This window comes from Glossina fuscipes, unplaced genomic scaffold (genome assembly GCF_014805625.2).
Source record: "Glossina fuscipes isolate IAEA_lab_2018 unplaced genomic scaffold, Yale_Gfus_2 2, whole genome shotgun sequence".
Taxonomy (NCBI): Eukaryota; Metazoa; Arthropoda; class Insecta; order Diptera; family Glossinidae; genus Glossina; species Glossina fuscipes.
The window spans coordinates 18110856-18132131 of NW_023998416.1; the positions used below are offsets into that span (position 1 = coordinate 18110856).

The 21276-nt window shown below is 34.5% G+C and overlaps 1 protein-coding gene across 6 annotated transcripts in view; it reads left to right on the forward strand.

Annotated features, from left to right (window-relative positions):
- LOC119633179 (UHRF1-binding protein 1-like) overlaps positions 1 to 21276 on the forward strand; it is a 54746-nt gene that overhangs the window by 20677 nt on the left and 12793 nt on the right. For 2 of the 6 annotated variants that reach the window (XM_038026543.1, XM_038026545.1), the window contains exons 2-17: positions 10214 to 10415; positions 10518 to 10745; positions 10855 to 11247; positions 11303 to 11471; positions 11533 to 11653; positions 12439 to 12875; positions 13083 to 13109; positions 13340 to 13432; positions 13509 to 14674; positions 14738 to 14897; positions 16499 to 16643; positions 16710 to 16888; positions 16955 to 17147; positions 17208 to 17372; positions 17436 to 17550; positions 19695 to 19715. In XM_038026543.1, coding sequence (XP_037882471.1) covers positions 10214 to 10415; positions 10518 to 10745; positions 10855 to 11247; positions 11303 to 11471; positions 11533 to 11653; positions 12439 to 12875; positions 13083 to 13109; positions 13340 to 13432; positions 13509 to 14674; positions 14738 to 14897; positions 16499 to 16643; positions 16710 to 16888; positions 16955 to 17147; positions 17208 to 17372; positions 17436 to 17550; positions 19695 to 19715 — 3814 coding nt within the window. The remainder of the gene's footprint in view (positions 1 to 10213; positions 10416 to 10517; positions 10746 to 10854; positions 11248 to 11302; positions 11472 to 11532; positions 11654 to 12438; positions 12876 to 13082; positions 13110 to 13339; positions 13433 to 13508; positions 14675 to 14737; positions 14898 to 16498; positions 16644 to 16709; positions 16889 to 16954; positions 17148 to 17207; positions 17373 to 17435; positions 17551 to 19694; positions 19716 to 21276) is intronic. The other 4 variants (XM_038026546.1, XM_038026548.1, XM_038026547.1 and 1 more) reach the window with 2 other exon arrangements.

The window sequence follows — 21276 nt, forward strand, 5'->3', positions numbered from 1 at the left end:
TGTGTTTGTGCGGCGGGTGCTGCTGACGCGCCCCCTGCATTGCAAGTTTTCGCGTGCAGGCTACTATTGAAAATGACGCAAAGCGGTCAGAGCTCATACCCGCGGTAAAGCGTAAACTGAACGTAACTCCGTTTTTCCCAGCAACAACTTGTGGGCTTTTGCTTATTACCCGCAAGTTATGAAAGCTAAAAATCCAAAATTTTCCCCTATTACTTTCCTTTTTTTTTTTTTATGTTCAAAAATGAAAAAAGCGGCCATGCCCACACAAAGTTTAAATTATCTTTTTCGCACTTTTTTTAGGTTTTACGCTTATTAATAATAAGGTCAACGAGACAGAATGTTTAAAAGTATTTTGTACATTTTGCTAATTCTTAACTAGTTATGGTGGGCTTCGCGACGTGGTGGACTATTTGGTTTTTCTTAACAATACCATCTGTATGGGTATTAAATAAAAGGGCGTGGAGAGTAAAATAAGTTATATGATAACATTTGTTGTTAAATATGTTGAGTTAATATATTATATCTATAATATAAACATCGATATTTGATATACGATGTTCAAAAAGCAGGAGGATACGGTGATGTGACCCTCCTTGCAATAGCTACGAATATATATCATTGAGACTCTTCCTCTCCTTGGTCGCTTTGCCCGTAAATAAGTCATTTCTTATTTCTCGACTGAAAAACTCTGCTTATATGATCATAGAATTGTCGGTCGAATATACTTTAACAATTTAATAGGGAAATCCATGAGTAATCAATTATTTTCAAAATCTAAAACCAAACTTTGTACTAAATTCAACTTTTTACTTCTTAATTTATTATATTATGATCCGACGTCTTGACGGTCCTTTTACGCAAATCCAGGGATGGTGATGCAAAATATCACTCAAGGCACCTCCTTGATAAGCTAGTTTCGTAACGTATGTATTACGCAAAATAAATTTCTTACAAGCAATTGAATACTTATGGGCATCCCTCATACAATATTTTCGGAGTAACGATTGCTCGATTGTTACATGTTGTGGTGTATTGGACACTTCTTTCATCAGGCCTAGCTATCAACGCGGAATATAATTTGAGCGCTGTGTATAGCTTCCGCTAAGCTATCATTTGACAGAGTAATTGAACGGCAACTCATTTTTGCATAATGATAAATCCCTTTCTCATGCTGCATGGGTTCTTCAAAAATTTTTCCACAGAAATACTCTGAGACTCCTGGTTGAAAAAGATCGAACCGAAAGCTATACTTTGATGAAGCGTATCTCATTTACTACTAAAGATAACCGTAAATGCGACACAAAAGGCGGTTAGGAGGGAAAAGACTTCCAACTTGTACAAGCTTGCGTGATTTATTGGAAAAGTGCTATTATTTCTCATATGATGACACGTATAAAAAAAGAAACTAGTGACACAATTTTACTTAGTTTAAAACAACTTTATCGCAGATTTCGCTTCGTAAAACAAGTTTCACAAATTTGTGCAAACTCAGTCTGTATGCTCTATATGCTATGTATCCAATCAGAGTTGTTTAGCAAAATTAGTAGTCCACTAAATCATTAAATCGAAAATGGAAACATGTCGCAGAAATCTTAACGATCTTCATGAAAATGATCGTTAGGAAAAACCTATCTTGATTCGAATACTTAAACACATACATTTCTCAGTTAAGCCCTCTGTTTACATTTCTCCACAAAACGTTTGTTCAACCGGACTTTGATACGAAAATTATGAGACTTTATACAAAAGGTATCCATGACTCGTTTTAATAGATTGCTTTCCTAGTTGAAGTAGCAGTAAAAACATGTTGTTAGTTTATTATTATTGGTTCTTATGGCGTTGTTTATGGTACATTGTCGCAGTGGTTCTGTGTGTTTACGACATTTCGTGATAAGACAAAGTTAGTAATTTTTTGCCTGTTGCTTTTTGGTTTTTCATATAAAGCATGCGAACAATTGTTTTTGATTTAGAATTATAAATGAGTTCTTTTTTTACACACTCGCATATTTTGATATGATGATTAATTCAGTTAAAGAGGATTTTTCTGATGCAATAAACGTATGAAAGAAAAAAGTGTTTTTAATTATTTCAACTCTCTCATAATCGCTTGGCTGTTAAATTTTTAATTAACACCTTTGTATGAATATACTGTCTAAAGTAAAATGATTACATTCTCTGTATACTACACTATATATACATCTAGATTTATTTTCTTGCCCTGAGAATATTTTTTGTATTTTTTTGGAAAGATGTCTAATTAAGGCGACGAGCTTTTCTCTGAAGAACACCCAACTTCATAATGCGAAAATTGATGGGTCCTAATCACAAGTCTGCCCGTCTCTCTGTCTTATTTGCTTGTGTTCAACCTACAGGTCGTTATTTGTGATATTGATTTTGATAAAATTTGGTATATGAGCCACAGCTCATGTATTTTGAAAAGTTATTACATGGATAATTGCATTAAACGAAGCTTTGTAGGGCACTATAGTCTTTCCTATGCCGCTTCGCTTAATACAATCCTCCACTTGTTTTCATGATAAAATACAAACAGTAGTACTTAGTTACCAAGTAAGGCCATACATTGCATACTTTCTCCTCTTCATAGAGGAAAGGGCCACAAAACGTGGATTGACGAGGTCTTGTCAAAGACCTTATTATTATTTATTTATTTATTTTCGTCAAAAAGTATCAAAAACTAGAAATTGTTGTCATAGAAAGGATCGCTTCTTATAAGTACCTCTGTACCCCGAAAAGCTTCATCACAAAATGCTGCAAAATAAGTTTCATAAGAAGCCTTACATAACGGGTGGGTTACAAGTAACGGACGTATGCGATCCAAAATCAGTAAACCGCATTTTTGCCTTAAATTACTGTCATGAGCCATTTCTCTCTTTTGAAGGCTTACTTTCCGTAGGAATGGTCATATAGAAAACGTATCAGCTCAGGTGTTTCAAGTTTTCCATAACAATATAAAATTCCGAAATACATTTATATGGCGAGAAATTTGAAAATTACAAATTTTTCTCATATGGCGACTGTTTCAAATGTGGGAGCGCTCGCGAATTGTTTAAACTCATTCATTTTCAAAAGGGTTTGTCGCTTCATTCGTAAATAGCTACGATTAAGTCGCTTCAGGAAATACTTTGACCCAATTGGTATAATAGACGATGGTTCTATCTGAAGCCCTTTTGGGCTTTTGGATACATACGTTTGCAAAAACTCGATATATCCTGTACCATAAGCGGCATAGGTTTTAATAAAAATAATACATAAATAATTACATAATGCTTCATAAGATATTGGCCGCGTCCACTTCTCCTAAATGCCAGGCATGAATCGAAATTAATGTTCATCAAAATAAGGCTCAATAAAAATAATAAATCTTCCTTGCAAACATTGTCTGAGTTTATTGTACTAAAAAATCTCAATCAGATAACTAAAGCGCTAATGATTACGAGCGAACAAGAAAACTTAGTACACCTTGTTACATTTGCCATCTCAACGCTTATCATTTTAAAACTGCAAATATAATTATATTAAATTTGTGTTAGATATTGAAGATTAGATAGAGAGCGAGAGAAAGAAAGAGAGAGAGAGAGACAAGGATGTGGCTTGATCAGGTTCAGTTTTGCATCGGAGAAGAATAACGACGGACAGACGAACATAGCTACATTAATTCGAAATCTAACTTAAACTCAGATTGCAAACGCCTTGCTCTGTGCCTAATCATTTTTTTTTAACAGAAAACATAAAAATCAATAAATTTGAGTCCATAGACTATTCATAAACTTAACATAAATAAATAAGGAACATAGCAAAATGCAATTTAATTTTAACTCACATTGCCCTTGATAACTCATAAAAACACATCGTGATGGAAATCCATCCAAACATTTACTTATAAATGCCATAAACAATTTTTGGAATTTCTGATTTCTTCTCTTCAAGTTTAAATATTTCTATCGCACTAGAATTTACATAGAAATTTTTTACATTATATTGAAATAAAGTTCTTTGCTCTTTTGAAAATTATTCTCTACATTGCCAGAGGAAATTCTTTTACGAGCTTTCTTTTATTTGTAATTTTTAACCTGTCACGTTGGATATTACTTTGAACAGAAAGTTCTACAAAAGACCGTCAGGAAACTTATATAATATTAATGCTGGCTGGCAGTAAGAAAAAGAAGGAGCTGGGAATATAACAAACAAAAAAGGAAAAGATAGAAGCAAATAATGACGTCATCTTCAATTTGAACCAACTATTTTGATTAACTTCACTTTTACTATAATATTTAAAAGCAAGCGAACAAATTGAGCTTGTTTTCAGCATTGCTCTGGCTCTTTCACACTCAACGTCTTTAACAAATATATATGTATAGCATACAATTGGGAAATATATTCGTTAATTGTAGAAGTATCAGTAGTTATATGAAACGTCTTCGAATTGAGTGCTGGGGGAAGGGGACTTTGTATGGACTTTGTGGAAACTACGTTTTTCAGTTTTTCTGGGTCTCGATGTTTCGCTGCCTTATGTGATTGTTTCGTTACGCTACATTAATTGGCTTTTAAAGCCAAAGAGGTGGGGGTTTTCTTAAGAATGAAGTGTATATCAATCAACGCACCTTGAAAAGGGAATGTCAAAGAGTGAATATTCTTCACCACTTTTCCGACGTTCTGATGAAAAAATCATCATCGCAAAAATATGCAAATGCAGACTATGATCGAGTTCATTTATTAGATGTTCTCTTCGTGATGAAGTTTGAATTATCTTAATTGTCAGCGATGAGATCTTCGATTTTTAACGTGGACGAGAACGTAGAATGGCCTCTAATAATGACTTGACGTGCGAATTTCATGTTCAAGTTACGTATTTCTTTAAAAAGCTAGCATAGGAGAGATAGCTCAAGAAGAACTGTGAGTTGTTTGATTTATCTCGCTATGAATGGCTGTTACATTAATTAACGAGGAAGCGATCAACTAGAGCAAATGTTGGTTAACTGTGCCATAACAACTAGTTTCGTTTCAAATCTCCATATTTGAGTTTCTTGGCAAAAAAGTAACTAATGCTCAGTTCTTTTTTGTTTTTTTGTAACTCCAATCAACAAAAGGCAGTCTGTATCGCGTAGTTTAAACTTAAGTCGAGGCATATAAAAAACAAACAAAATTTAGAAAAGGAACAAGTTTTTCGCATTTTCTTCAAAATTGAATATAAACTGCTTATTAAATTTAGAAACAACCGGTACATAAACTTTTTCCTTGAAAAAAGGAAATGCACTCTCATCTCTCACTTATTCTTCGGCTAACACTCCTCAAAGCACAAATTTAATAAACACAGTTTATTTCTTACCCACATACAAATATTTGCTTGAGCATCGTTACGTACACACATATAATAAATAGATATACATAAAAGAAAATTGTGTCATAACAAGATATAAAGTTCATGAAAAGTGAAGCAACAACTTGTTGACGACTACCCTTCGCAAAAAATGACAAAAACAAAAAAAAAATCAATAATGCACAGCAAGAAATGATGCCGTATACCAAGATACTTTTTTCAAGTAGTTTTTTTTTTTTATACCCTACATAGCTAGTGGCAAGATTGCACGCATTAAGTTCGCGGTGATGTGTGTGTCATCAAGAGCGTGTTGAGGTAAGCCAAGTTTTTGTTATATCAAACGATTCGGAATAATTTTGCAAATCTAATGTAAGCATGTCTGTCCACATAAACTGTATGTCATATATTTTATTATATATTATTTATATGGTTTGGTTTATGGACGACTACTATTGAAAATGAATCGAAAAGAACTATTTTTACGGTCCTTGGGCATATAAGGTCCAGTTGATATAAAAACATTTTATCATTTTTTATATTTTTCGATAAAAATTGATGAAAAACACGCCCCATTGTCTCAGATGTGTATGGAAAATTTGGATGGGATAGAAAGAAGCATTTCGTAAAAATCCTCCCACATAATCTTTTTTTATCAAAAATTACCCTGTGTACGACAACCAATCGAAATGGGTATTGACATATAAAATCAATAGAACACATTGGCAATTAAACATTTTCGGTATTTTACAATAATAAGATACTCAATAAAGTCATAGGATTACTTTTGGCGAATCCATACGATTTTTAGATGGCATCAGGCTGCAAATGAAGCGGATTAGAATTTCATAACATTTCGCCCATTAACTTGCAGTCGTTTTAGATACCCTATGTATATACAGGTAAGATTTTCTACTGCGTTACAAATACAAAAGTACCGTCGCTAAAACAACTGTAACTTGTAAGCTTATTGAGTGATGTGATAAGTGAAGAAAAATGATAAGTTAGGCGTTAGAAAAAAGTGAACTGTAGTAAATTTAAACTATGTCGGTTCAGATTTTGAACTGCTTCTCAGACAAGGAGTTTCTCTAAAATCGATCAATTCTACTCGTTTTTGAACTTTGAACTGCAGTAAGCAAAGCATATGTCGCCGACTCTAACGTTTGGAAGTAGTTTCTTTGCGTTGTGTGTGCTTGTTTAGTATGGAAATTATCAAAGTGTTTATTAAGCCTTTGATTTTTACGTTTGCTTTTTATTAAAATGTCTATCAGAGGCCACAAATTATTCATTGAGAGATTAAATTGAACTTTATACTCAGTTCCTATTGAAAATAGCAGCCGCACTCTGGTCCAGTGACCGGTCATTAGTCTTAAGACCTTGCGATCACGTTTTCGTCTCATCATTTTTGAGATTTCGTGATAAAACGGATATCGGAAAATTAAATTTTGATACACTATAATAATGAGTAGGCGCGGCCAATTTTTTCCATACTTGTACAGATACTAGAGCGTCGCCAAAAAAATTTATCTGCTTCAGGTTATGAGTAAGAAAAGCGTTCTCAGCTTCTTCGCTTTAGTCCATTTTCAATACCAACCTACTTGCAAGAACTTCCAAAATTGAAGTCGAGAGCTTCATTTTGGAAGCGGCCAGGAGAATCTTTACAACAAAGACGAACAGACGGACGTGCTTAAATCGTTTCAGAATTTGATGCCGATCAAGAATATATATACTTTGTGGTGTCTCTGAAGCTTCCTTCTGGGCGTTGCAAACGTGAGCGTTGAATATACGCCTCATTGCTCGGTGATGGGCATACAAAGTTTATTAAATATGATGTAATTCTGAATTCTATCTAACATTCCCAAGCAACTCTACTTTTGGTGATATTCTGCAAACTCGCATCAGAATGTTGCAATCACTTCATCTTTTCGTCTCTTTTTAACTCTAATTGCACTGTGTTATAGGAAGGAAACATTTGTGTGTTCCGCTCAAGCGATTATCATAAATTCGCGATCTTTTTTGGATCAGATTTACATTTTTGATCAGATCGCAGAATATCGAAATGCGATAAAAAGTCGCTTATTCGATTTGAGATATGCTTTGGACAATCATGCGACTTGCGACGTCCCTGCAAGTGTTTCGATAGAATACAAAAAAAATTCGAAATAATTCTTTAGTTTTGAACAGTCTTGGCTGTGTTTGTGTTCTTAACTCCTAAAATTACCAGAATTACTATTAAAACATCACATATTTTCGATGAAATTACTCAAATGAAATTTGGAAATGGAGCGTAATTTATTCAAGAAGATAAGCTCAGGTAAACAGCAAATAAAAATAGCGTCACATCATCATCATGTTGGTTAGTAATCTCGCATAAATATTAACTTGGCAAAAATATAAGTTTACAATCAACAAAGAACACATGTGGTTTTCAAATATTGCGTTCACTTTAGCTTGCGGTGAGTGTCGAATGTTCACGTCAAGGCTGTTAAAACCATTTTGCCCTTATTTCCTCAATTTGGATCATGTGTTTTAATAAATTTTTAATGGATATCATTAATTTCCATGTTAACTGAAAACCGTAAATGTCCAGCAATGTACAAGCACTCTTGTTAGTCAGAAGGAAGCAAGGAAAGCTAATTTGAGAATGTTAGGAAAAAAGGCATGTTGGATGTGCATGTAACATATAAGTGGAAATTGAGTAGGATATGAAGCGATAATTCGATATAATTTTCTATGTCTCGCTTAATAATTTATTCTATGAACTGCAAATAACGTTTTCAATACTTCACTTTACTTCATATGTTACGTTTTTGTTTCATAAGTGTGCAGACACTTTTAAAGCGCTCTATACAAAGTTTTGGAATTAGCGTTCAGATAGTATTCTAGTAATCTTCGAGAGACATTTGCAGTCGTTACAAAGACTTGAGATATCCAAAATATATTCTTGAGGGGAATAAAATGTCTGTGTTGTCAATTCCGAAGTCCACCAAGATGTGCTGCATGCTGTTCCATAATGCTAGATAAAGCCGATCAAAAATAAAGTATAGTCAAATGAAGATAAATACGTTAATATTAGTTGCAAAGTAATTTTGCATTTCCCCTTTCATTAGTTTGACGCCATCTATTCAGCACTTCAGTTGAACTCAATCATACCCATTGAGATAATAACATTTTATAAGCGTTTATGTAATTTGTTTTTGTATTACCATGGGAACTCCAAAACCAGTCAGCTTTTCTGTATTTTTGAAAGGGCGTTTAGAAAAAATCGAGTTGCTTTTTGCACGTCAAGGTCGTACGCGCCCTAAGCTTTCACGTACAGTCACCGAAAGGTGACGCTGGGAAAAAAGTATTTTCACCCTTTTATCTTATTAAATAAAAAACTTATGTGAAAAAAATATCTTTTATATTATTTTTTAGATAGAGGTAAGTGTGAACAAAAAAGTGGATGCGGTATTTACCCATAGCACCTTAATCCAGTCTAGTACATTCATTTAAAGTTTCTCGAGTCCATAGTGAGAGGGCTTTTATGTTCGCAAAGGCGATTAAGATGGCAATCTGCAATAATAGTCACCTCTTAGTCATCTTCACTGAAGGACTCAATGCTTGTTTCCATGTGGTAACAGATCTTCTTTTAGTTTTCTTGTAACACTGGTGCTATTAGTTTCGTCAACGGCTCTTCTCTTTCGTGCACTCAACTAAGTTCGATTGCCAGCCTCACTGCTTTGCTCTGTAATGGAAAAGTTCACTATGCGGTTAACCCATTTTGTAACTTTGGGATGTTTATCATCATCAATACAATGTAGAGGATAGAATGTGAACCATGAAAACTGCCTTAGGAGTGTGAAATGTTACATGACGCGCTCGATAAGCTTTGCGTAGCAAACCAAAATCGCTTTTGTCCTGGTTAAGTAAAGTTTAACAATAGGTTAAATAAACTTGGCCTTTGAAATTTCAGAGAGCTGAAATAATTTCAAAAAGATCATAATCTACCTGCTCTTCGTCCACCCCCCACTCGCGGTACGTAAATAAATAAACCTTGCTTACCGTGACTACACAATGTTAACTTCATATATTTGCCTGAAATGCGTAGGCATTTGGGCCACACTGAAGTGCCGGTAGGAGAGAATGGGCAGCGACCTTACTTCTTTCTTTTTTCCGTGCTCGAAAGTCATCGAACACATTACTATTTAGCGATTCAGCAACTCTTCACGGAGTAAGTGTGGTAGCTTTTATGTGTCGTTCGCCACCTACCTCCCGAGATTCCAAATAGTTTAAACTACAAAGTACTGGGCTATGCTTGGCACAGATTCAAATCGTTCATGCATTCGAATTACTTACTTTTTCTTCATAGATTTTCAATATCTACGAAGAAATAACGGTTCAGCAAAGCCATTATTGGCATGTTGTTCTTCTCATCATATTCGTGTAGAGGAAAAGAGCGAAAAGCCCACGTAATACTTCCAGATACTTACTAGTTTCTTTATGGAGACATTTCCCTTGTTAGGAAAGGTGCATAGACACAATAAGGTTTGCCTCAATGCGAATGTTAAGTTTTTGCCTGTGTCTTAACCACATAAAAAGATAAATGCTTATGCGCTGCTGTTTACATTCTCATTATGATATAATTTATAGCAAATTTAATAAAATGCCTTTGAAGACTGCATACAGAAACAAATGAAACTGTTTTAATTAAATTATTCTCCTCCGCTGCATGTTTATGGTCAATTAAGAGTCAATGGCTGTTGTAGAGAGGGAAATCAAATGTCACGTCTACATATGACTGCACATATTCGTGGTGGTATAGATGATAGTAGATATAATATATATACACACATATATATAATGATGTATAGTAAATTTTTTTTCTTCTATTTTTAGATATACAAAAAATTTATCTTCCGATAAAATCAATCTTAGTACATTTAGGGGAGAAGGTGAACTGTCCAATTTACAATTGGATGAGGCCGTTCTTACGGAATTATTAGAATTGCCATCATGGTTGCGTTTGACATCGGCCTGGTGTAATCACGTATCGTTTCGTATTAGTTGGACTAAGTTGAAAAGTGTACCAATTTACTTGGTAAGCGCTTTAATCATGATGACCATCATAACAAATTGAGTTATGTTCATTTGATCCTTGCAACTGTTGCTTTTCTTTATTCTTTTGTTTACCATCAAATAGACGCTTGACGAGGTTAATATTACAGTAGAAACCTGTGATCCCATTAGTAGGTTACAGGATGCTAAATCGCCTAATGGTGGTGGCAGTACTGGTAGCGGTGGTGGAAATTTGCCACAAGTACCTCAAGGCAAATACAGTTTTATACACAAAGTTATTGATGGCATTACAATAACTGTGAATACAGTGAATGTAAAGTTTCTCAGTGCTGCCTTTACAGCCTCTGTCCAGGTGAGTACGTGTGACTGTGTGTGTGTGTGTGTGGAGAATTAAACGATTGTATTAATTTCAAAAACTTTTTCTTTCTTTTTGCATTGTTGTTTACTTCAATACTTTGCAGATGTCTCGTATCCGAGTAGAATCGAAAACGCCTAAGTGGGCAAATGGTGATTTACGTGTAACGCGTCTTAAAGATCCATATAAAGGGATTATATTAATTTTCAAAGAATTGTCTTGGCAAACGGTACGCATTGAGGCAAGTTCCACGCAAGACAAATCTCTGACACCGCTGCGTTTATTGACAAATCAAGCGCGCTGCCGCATAACTATACGAAAACGTTTATCTGATTGTACATTATTGGCTTCCCGGCTTGTTTTAATATTGGATGATTTGCTATGGGTGTTAACGGATTCCCAACTGAAAGCAGCCTTGCATTTTGTAGATTCCCTGTCGGGGCTTATAAAAGCTGCCACTCACGCCACTCAAAAGTCAAGCGCTGCAAGGAAATTGGAAGTGCGTATAAAAATTGAATTGCGACCATAGAATGGTTTTTATTTGCTTTTTTTAGACTCTGCCAGAGTACCAAGCTCAGTTGGCTCAGCAGCAGTCACGCCAAAGCGATGGTACACATATGACCAGCAACACGCAAAGAATGTTTAATGCTTTTGACGTACGAGAGACCTCCTATCACTTCTTTAGTCAACGTATCGATTTACATTTGTGTGACGATGAGGGTGGTAAGCAGCTAATTCAAGTCGAAATCAAAATTTAATTTTAAAGCACTTCTTATGTGGTCAGATGGTCGCTCTAGTTACCCGGAATTGATTAAGGGAGGAGCATTGCAAATTTCGGTACAAGCATTCCAAGTGGATTATTATCCGTATCATTTGGCGAAATCGGATAGATCTCATTGGGCTAAGTATGTACTTAAGACCACTTGAAAATTGTTTTGAAATATGCCGCCGCCTAATGAGAGTTAATTTATATTATTTATATTTTACTAATTAATTATGAGATTTATAGGAACATCGCTTGCTTGATTCGAACCGTTTTTAATACCATACTTAATAAGGATTTCACAAATAGTTTGAACAAATTTTAGACCGATGTCGGCTGTTCCTATAAAAGCATTTATGATGAGTGTTTTAAAATGTATCTTTGTTTTTTTTTCTCGCTTATCGAGATGAGCTTACTACTTCCATTAGGGTGACGATGAAATCCACTTCCAAACATATTAAGTTGAGAATATACATCAGTTTTCCTTCCCACTTTTTTCTGCCAAGGCACTTCCCAGAGAATATTTCAAAAATAGATAAGAAAACACCGACAGACATGGGTAAACCATTCGCAGACCCATGTGGTCTGCAAGTATTTCTGCAGATAAAGTGAAAAAAAACTTCGACTAAGATAATCTCAAGAGAGTGTTCCACGAACAGATGAGGAAACACCTAGGCATATGTGTCTGCAGATGAAGTTACAAAACCTATTGTATACTTTTTCTTCGGTGGCAATAATAATAAGAAGAAAACAAGAAAGTCGATTTTACTTTAAGCATTTTTGTTTTCAGAAAATTCGATTTCCTTTAAAAATACCTACATTAGGATAAACAATAGGCAACGAAATGAGTTACAAATACGTATACATCAAACTTATGATTATCAAATATTCGATACAAGAGGAATTTGTTTTCAACTTCATTTATAGATACCGAGAAGCTTCCGTCTCACCTGCTTTGTGGCTAAAAGAATCCTTAAATACTTTCCGGGAAGCGGTACTAAATTTATGCCAACCAAATCGTCCTTCATCTCATGCTCCATTGGAACGCTCCACACCGAATTCTCCGCTCACTTTAAATGCCGCCATGTTAAATACCCAGTTTAGTACAGCGGGAACGCCGACAATACACAGGCAAAGCCATGGCTCATCGACTGGCAGTAATACGCCCACTCAAACACCCGGTAGCGCTGGCTCTGCTCATTCATCGGCTAATGGCTATGGTATGCAGAGCAATCAACAGAAATCAATTTTAGATAATTTAGCGAAACTTATGAGTTCGTGTGTTATTCTACGCGTTGAAGATTTTCAATTGTTTCGCGTTACAACCGCTGGCCGAAAACAAATGCCTAAGGAGTTTATATCAGGTAAAGCAATTTAACCGCAAGGCTACCTTTCATTTTTCCAACATCAGACACTCAAAATGAAGTCATTGTGTGAATGTCGTTAATTTCAATTTGAAAACTAAACTTTAACTAAACTTTTGTTCATTTATATTTTCGTTACCTCCTTTTTGCGTCATTTGACGATTTTGTATTCTTACGCAAACCATTCACATTTATAAATAATTGTAGCCCAACATAAAAGGAAAATTAAAACAGGTGATTTATAGTAATACGTAGTCATGATTATATAAAAATTGTTAATGATAATTTACGACTTGCATTCGCGTGTGCGGTTTTGTGTTATGTATAGTGGCCATCGTCTAATGTTCAGTAGTAGTGGCTTCAATTATTATTATTATACAATTCTACAGTTGGATTCTGCCTTTGTACTTCTCTTGCATGTTTCACGAGTAAAATTAACCACGTTTTCTACTTTCCTTTTATAGGAGATAAGGATCGTTATTCTTTTCCTGCAGACATGCCTATTTTACATGCTGAATTTACATACTTCTACTATCCCGGTGATTTTATATTTCCACGTAAGTTTCTTTTCTATATTTCTTAGTCTATATTTTAATTCTTAATGCGTCTCTGTTCTTTCCTTCTTTCATCTAGTACCGCCCTCGAAAATATTTGTACACATTAACCCGTTGCAAATACATTTTGATTTGAGTTCAATTTTATGGCTGAACTCGTTTGGTTTAAATCTGCATGAAAGTCTGATGCGAACAGCTCATGTCGGTTCACCCGTTTCTAATCCAACCAGTCGTGCATCGCCTTTGTCGACGATAGGTTCACAAAGTACTACCTTAAAGGGCTCGTCTAAGATAGCATTGTATCCGGCTGAGGTTCCAAGCGAGCCAAACTATATGTACATGGACGTTAAAGTTGAAGCTATAATGCCACGAATTGTTATCGAGTCAACGGTCGATATGCCACATCAAAAGGATCGCCCGAGAATGATGCAAATACAGATATCACGTTTTGCACTTACAAATATCCGTGAAACGGGTTCGTCACGTGCCGATCTTGCACAAGCTTTGCATTCTTTGCAAGAGGGTTCATTAGTGTTCGGCAACGGTTTTCCTTCGGCTAAAAATGATATGTGTATAGTAACCGATCGTATATTATCGCATGTGGCAGCTACTGACGTTGCCGCCACGAATGGATTAATGCCGGATGGGACGGAAGGAGTAGGATTGACGGACGCTTCAGTTCGGAATTCAATACCAAAATCCGCCTCGACCCAGTGCCTCACACGCTATGCCATGTGGTCAGAGCCGCGTGATGTCTGGTGTATTAAACTCGATCCGGTATGGATTGATTTTCTCGGTGCCCGCTCACTGAGCGCCAATAAAGCCATACCTTTCATTGATGCAGTACCTATAACATTATGGTTACACTCTGGCACCGGCACTACTGGTTCCGAGTCATCGCAAAGCGTTGGTGGTAGTGTTTGTCACAAAGACGGCGGCGATGACGGCGGCTCTGATACGCTATTGTTCACAGCGAAAGGTCCCTCCGTCGAGGCGAATAACAAAAACAAATTGCCACGCAATCCTTTCCTAGATAGCGAAGAGGACATCTACTTCGAACGTAAATCGCAAACATCTTCTGAACACAACGAACGAACCGCTGATTTGCACGCAATAGCCCACATTTCAAATCTGATAAGCTTGCAAATTGATCACTATCAGTACTTGTTCCTTTTGCGATTGGCCGAAGAACTAAACGAGATGACCACATTTCTATCCATAGATGCTGAACGAATTTTGCACAAGGTCGGTTTTTTCTTTTCCCAAACACTTGGGTCTATTTTAATATGGTTTCACTTCTAAATTCAGCATAATAATAAAAAATCTCTAATATTTGGTTGCGTGATACCGCAAGTTGAAATTACTTTTGTAATGCCGTCCCCTACACCCGGTAAGGAATCAAGTGGTGGTGACGCCGAAAGTGTCTTACCCGATTCAGCTAGTTTGGGTGATGATTTACATATAAATAGTAAGATTTATTTTTAAGTTTTCTTTTTCTTTCTTTTCTATTTTTCACATTTTTATTATTAAATTCAACCGTATTTTTTTATCTCACAAACAAATTTTTTTACACTTCTTTATAAAAGCTAATTTAATCTCATTTTCATTTACTAAATCTTGATGTTGTGGAAAATTAATAATAACTTTTTGCATGATTATACATTTTGCTGTAAGGGAAGACCTGAGAGAAAAGTTGAATTTTGCTACATGAAATAGAGAGAAAAACTGATTGAGCTCTGTAAAGAAAGATTCAACAAATTTCTTTGTTTCTTCATGACGTGAGAAAAACAAAACCTCACTTTTTAAAGGTTACGATTAATTGGACTTCACGGGGTCACGCTTCAGTACGTAAATAGCGGCTTAGCTGTTAAGCGATGTATACTCGAATCTGAACGCATTCTATACAAAAATAAATAAAAACAATATAAGCAAACAAGGCCGACGATTAAATACCCTACACTACTTAGTCTGATGCAATTATTTACTTATTTTATTGACAATATAGCAAATACGTTGTTTTCATGTAATGAGACGTTGCTCATGAAAGACGCAAGGGCTTTTGGAAAGCACCCAAACCGTAATCCGCTGTGACCCAAATTTAGAAAACCTAGTTGTTATATCCTACACCGCTAGCGGTATAAGGGTACGTTACGTTTCTGTAGATGTATGTAACACGCAAAAGGGCTTAGGACAGACTCATTTCTTATTACATCAATGGATTCAAAATCATTTTCTTTTCGTCCGCTCGTGTACATTTGTGTTGAAGCTACAAATGGCTATTTTTGAGATATTTGGATGAAATTTGATACACTAACGTCCAAAAGATTGACTTACTTAGCCCAACCTTTGGTATGCTGAATTTTTATCCTAAATTACTGTAATATGAAACTTTTCATCAAGAAATGTAAAAAAGATACATGTTTTTGCCGCGTCAAGATTCGAAAATCTTGACGCGGCGAAAGAGGAGATCAAAACACTGCCTTATCTCATGCAAACTCTCCACGTCAATTTAAAATGCCGAAGTATCAACATTTATCAACATCTTTGTCGAGAAAAAATGAAAATTTCAATTTTTTCCACATGGCAAATGGCCGTAAGATTAGGCTAATCCACTCCATTTACAATCAGGTTTCTCAAAACAACATAGTGTGCCATATTTCATGAAACCATCTCAAAGATTGCGACATGGACAGGCGTTAGACGCTCAAATGCACAGAAAGATTTATTCAATTCCGAAATTGATTCCAAATGAAAGATAGTTCTATCTCAAGCCCTACTGCTGGTTGCATGCATCTGTACAAACTCCATACATCCTATGTCATAAAACATTTTTCTTAAACCTATGAATATATATCAAGTTGTGGACTACGTGGTAGTACTATATTCCAAGAGCAAAGGAGTAGTAATTATCCTGGTGAATAAATTTTGAGCATAACTCTTGTTTGCATATTAAATATCTAGTATTTGTGCATTTTCGGCGCGGCGGATAGTAGAATGAAGACTTGCAAATTAAATATTTATCAAATGAATGAAAACATTAAAATATGTCGAACAATAACTTTAATTTAGGTGCAAACATTGTGTGGCCGACGCCACCGTCGTTGGATCCTGTTAAGAATAGTATATTTGGCAGCGTAGAAACACCGTCTCCCATTACCAATGAAGCGCCGCCCTATGATAGTGTCATACATATTTCAAATCCAAATACCCACGGGTGAGTGGTTCGGCACATTTGTTTTAAACCTTAAAAAAATTAACTTTAATTTTGAATATTTTAAAGCCACAATGTACACATACAAAATACTACTGTTGTGTCTTCTTCCTATATGAATCAAACGTCTACCAGAGCGGACACTGGAGTTCATACTCAATCAACCACCTCATCGTCGACAAAAAGTTATAGATCGACACGCAATTCAACGAGCGATGCTACTAGTTTAACTAAAGAAATTAATTCAGGTATAAATTAAACTCTGTGTGTAGAGAAAGAGTTTTTTTTTTAAAGAAGTTTGTTTCAAATTTTAGGACTTATGTCTATGAAAAAAGGTTTCTCTAGTTTTATGACTTCCATTGATTCAGCCATTACCTCCAGAACTACGATAAACGATGATGTTAGTGACACGTTTTCTATACAAAGCGATATCAGTTCGGATTCGGAAAACTTTGCTATTGTTATGGGCGATGATAAAACTATGGATTGTATAGATGTTATGTTTAGGTACTTAATGTTTTTTTTAGTAGAAGTAATTAATGTACTCTCGCCTCTCTTTGTTGGCAGACTAAACCCTTTTAATAATGAAAGCAATATAAAAGTTTCACCAGTAGAAGTCGCCAGTGAAGTTTATGAGGAGCCTGCCTGTAAAACTAATTTAAGTTCGCCTTCAGAACCGTCAGAAGCCAGTACATGGCGTAGACGTGATCTCGTTTCGATGGCCACATTTAGGTTATTGTCAAACTTTGATGTAAAAATTTCACAACTTTTTAAACATCTTTTTCAAAATTGTAGATTAACTACCGTCGAACTGATCCAACAAAACGAAGGTAACAATTCCACCTTGCGTGTTCAAGTGGCTGCCATATCATGCGATGAGTGTGGTGCGATACCCTGGGATGAATTGCAGGTATGCAGACTGGTTTTAGTGCAAATCGATTTTTTTTTTTCATATTAGTTCTTCTTCTACTTGTTTTAATTTTGTAATTTTCAATGTCTTTTATGGAAATTTTACTTTTTTTTTGATAAAAGAGAAAATTATGCTTTACAATGTTATTCAAACAGAGCACCATTTTTTTCTTAAGTTTGAATTTTGAAAAAACTTTTCTAATGTTTACTTTTTAAACGAAAGTTAATCTTATTAGTTTTTTAAAACCTAAGCCTCGAATATTTACCACTTTTAAGATATACTTTTCTAACTACCAAAAATTTTACGGGTTGCCGCTCAAGAGGGTTTGAATTTACAACAGTGAAAGTGAACAAGAATTAGTTTATAAAAATCTGCAAAATTTCCAGAAGCCGGTTATCATTTAATGTCGTTTTTTCTAAGAAAAAAGTCCCCGAGATAAGCCGAAATATTTGAATGATAGCAAATTTCATTAAGAATATCCAGACGATATAAGTTGAAAATAATTGGAAATTGGGACAGAAGACATACGTTAATAAACCGCATATTTCTTTTGTATTTCTGTCGAAGAGTTGTCATCTCGTAAGCATGAAATTTTGATTCACTTTCTTGAAATTATTTACGGAAGAGTAAGTAATCAGTGCATTGTGACAAATTTTTAAACCTTGTTTTCACATTCCAATCATCTTCCATGATCCTACATAATGTACATAGAACAGAAATATTTAAAAATATCATTTAATAGCTTACACTGCCCAAGACGCGTCATCAAAATATCTAAAAAATTACGGCCTTGTAAGGTGAAGCGCAAAAATACACGGCACAGACATCAAACGGATAGGCGAAGAGAGAGTGATTCTGAATCGATCCGTGTATTAAAGCTGGGTCTGGGGATTGTACACATCCGCACAAACCTAATATATTCCTGTACCACAAGTGATGTAGGATGTAAGAAAAAAAAAGCAAGCTTGTGCGACTTTGATAAAAAGGCAAAGAACAATTCAACTCTAGAAATTTTTTTCTTTTCAAAAAAACTCCAAAGTTCCAAAGTCAGTTAGTCACACTCACAATCGCAACCTCCTACTTTATTGCCATACTTTGCTCTCAAGAAAAAGCTTAATTTCTCAGTCTTAACTATTGTCTGACTCCATTTTAATTGTAAAGGGTAAAGTTCTCGTCAGAATTATTGACCTAAATGCTAAGGCAGTTTGAAATATTTCGCAACAAAATGTGTTTCATCTTCTTTTCCTTGACTATGCTTAGGCGAGAAATAGATTCCTATGCTGTTATGGTTCTTGGCTTAATACTTAGCAAAGAATTCTCTTTTTTTTTCTATTTTATGAATGAATGTAAATAATGATGTATGTGTATATCAAAATTGTTTATTTTCTTCTTTAATTTAAAGAATTTTCGATATGATGATCACATTTTATTCTTATATATAAATGTTTTGCTTATGAATAAATTTTTGCATGGTTTCTTTTTGGTTTCATGGAAAGAGATTTTCTCCTGTGTCTGAGTCTTCTACTAGATTTATTTTCTACATGAATTTTGTTCTATTTATAATTGTTCAGTTTTCCTTACTTTCAATATTTGTTTTTGTCTTTTATTTTTTACAAATTAAGCTAACAAGAAAAAATAGCAAAAATTTTATGTAAAATATTCATAATAATAAAATCAAATGATTTCTTTTATTTTATTTAATTAATTTTTTATATTTCCTTCTTCTAATTCTTCTCTTTTATATATTAATATATTTCTTCATCGCTCTCTTTAATTTATATGAACATTTATTCTCAAAACATTTCACTCAATGTGTGTCTGCATTTCGTTTTTTGATTTTCCATAAATTTTCACTTGTTGCCTTCCTGTGTTTTTATTCCCTTTTCTTTTCTTTTTTGTGTTTGTTTTTTTTTTTTGTTTTTCTAAACATATGTTCATCAATCATATTTGAAAAAAAAAATGAAAAATAATTTTAATAAACTCAACTCGTACAATAACAACATCAACAACAACAACAACAACAACTATTGTTTTCTTGCTGTGACACTAAATACCAACAATAAATTAATAAATTCTTAAAACCCCAAAAATGTTTGAAAAAATAACCAAAATAAAAAAAAATATATATGCAAACAATTCAACAGAATGCTCTGCAAGCCAAAAAGGTATTATTTGTTTTTTTACCAATTAAACATATGCAATTTTATATATATATTGATTATATCTCATATAAATAATTCTACCTTGTAAAGATGTGGTGTTATGAGTTCTTATCGATTTATTTTATAAATTTCTTTCTTTCAATATATATTCTCGCTATAATTTTTAAATGGCTTTTGCATTATTTCATTTTCCTTTGAATTATTTTTTATCTGGTTTCCGTTAATTTTTTTTACTTTCTTGAATTTGTTAGTTAATTTTTCATAAAGTATTTTTAAAAGTATGTCTTAAATTGCTTTTGCTAGAAGGTTCGTAGTTTTCTGATTGGAATTCGTTGTGTATGTTGTTTATTGATTGAATTTGTGTTTTATGTGAAATTTGTATTTAATCAATTACTATTGGAACTCTAATACCAATTAATGAAATAGTTTTGTATTGTTACTAATAACTTACTTCTACATGAAAGTTGTACAATATCAAAACAAAGGCTTGGTTATATGGAATCAATTTATATTTCTGACGTCGTGACTTTCTGTAGACGGCTACTGAAAAAATTTTGCTTATCGAATAAGTATTGGGTCATCGAATAAGTATTGGTTTTTTTCTTTCTAATTTATAATAAAAATTAAACGGCAAAAGATATCAACTTAAATTTATTTATGCTCTATACCGCTTGGGACACAATAATATATCAGGTTTGTGCGGATGTATGAAACACATAAAAGGACTCGGGGCAGACCTACCATTCATTATACTGACAAGTTTGTTTATCCGCTTGTCTCTGTGTCCGTCTTGTGTTCAACACATAGAATGGCTGCAGGAAATTCGGTGAACTGACGTATTTTGGCCCAAGGATGGCATACAAATGCAATCATGGGACACTGATTTACGTCACTTTCCCCCATAAATCTACTCTGATTTCACCAACAATACGAATTATCTCAGTAAAGAAGGTCATCGGGGGCTCGTGGCTTATTGGAGTAAGCTAATGCTTGCATGGTCTTTGCGGAAAGCTCATGTAAGCAAATTTAAAGATTATATGGTCGCTGAACTTCTTTCATTTTCCTGTTGAAAAATTACGTTTTCAATCCGTAAACCATGTAAACGTCTTTTAGGAACATAAGACGTATTTTCTTTGACGAAGTCATTTAATCAATTATGAGCTTCATCCCATAAGCCGGAAACGTAACCGTGGGTTCGTAGTTTCCATAATAAGTTTTAACAGAGTCTTTATGCTTATGTATTGTATCCCATAAATACTTATGTATATGTACTTATGTATTGTATTCCACAAATAATGGTGAGGTCCAAGCAATTTGATCGACATCTCAATCAAAAGCGTGTTTTAGTTACTTTCATTTTCGGAACAACAAAATAGATGACTCTGTTGCCCAGTTACAGGCAATGAAGTAACCCAAACTTAATACATTTCCTTGGATGTTACATACATCTGCCGAAAATTTGATATACTTTGTACCAAACGGGTGGTATAGGAGTATAATTGCTTTTGAATTAACCTAACATTTATTACTTGCTAGTTTTCGTTGTTTTTGAAGAAACACCTTT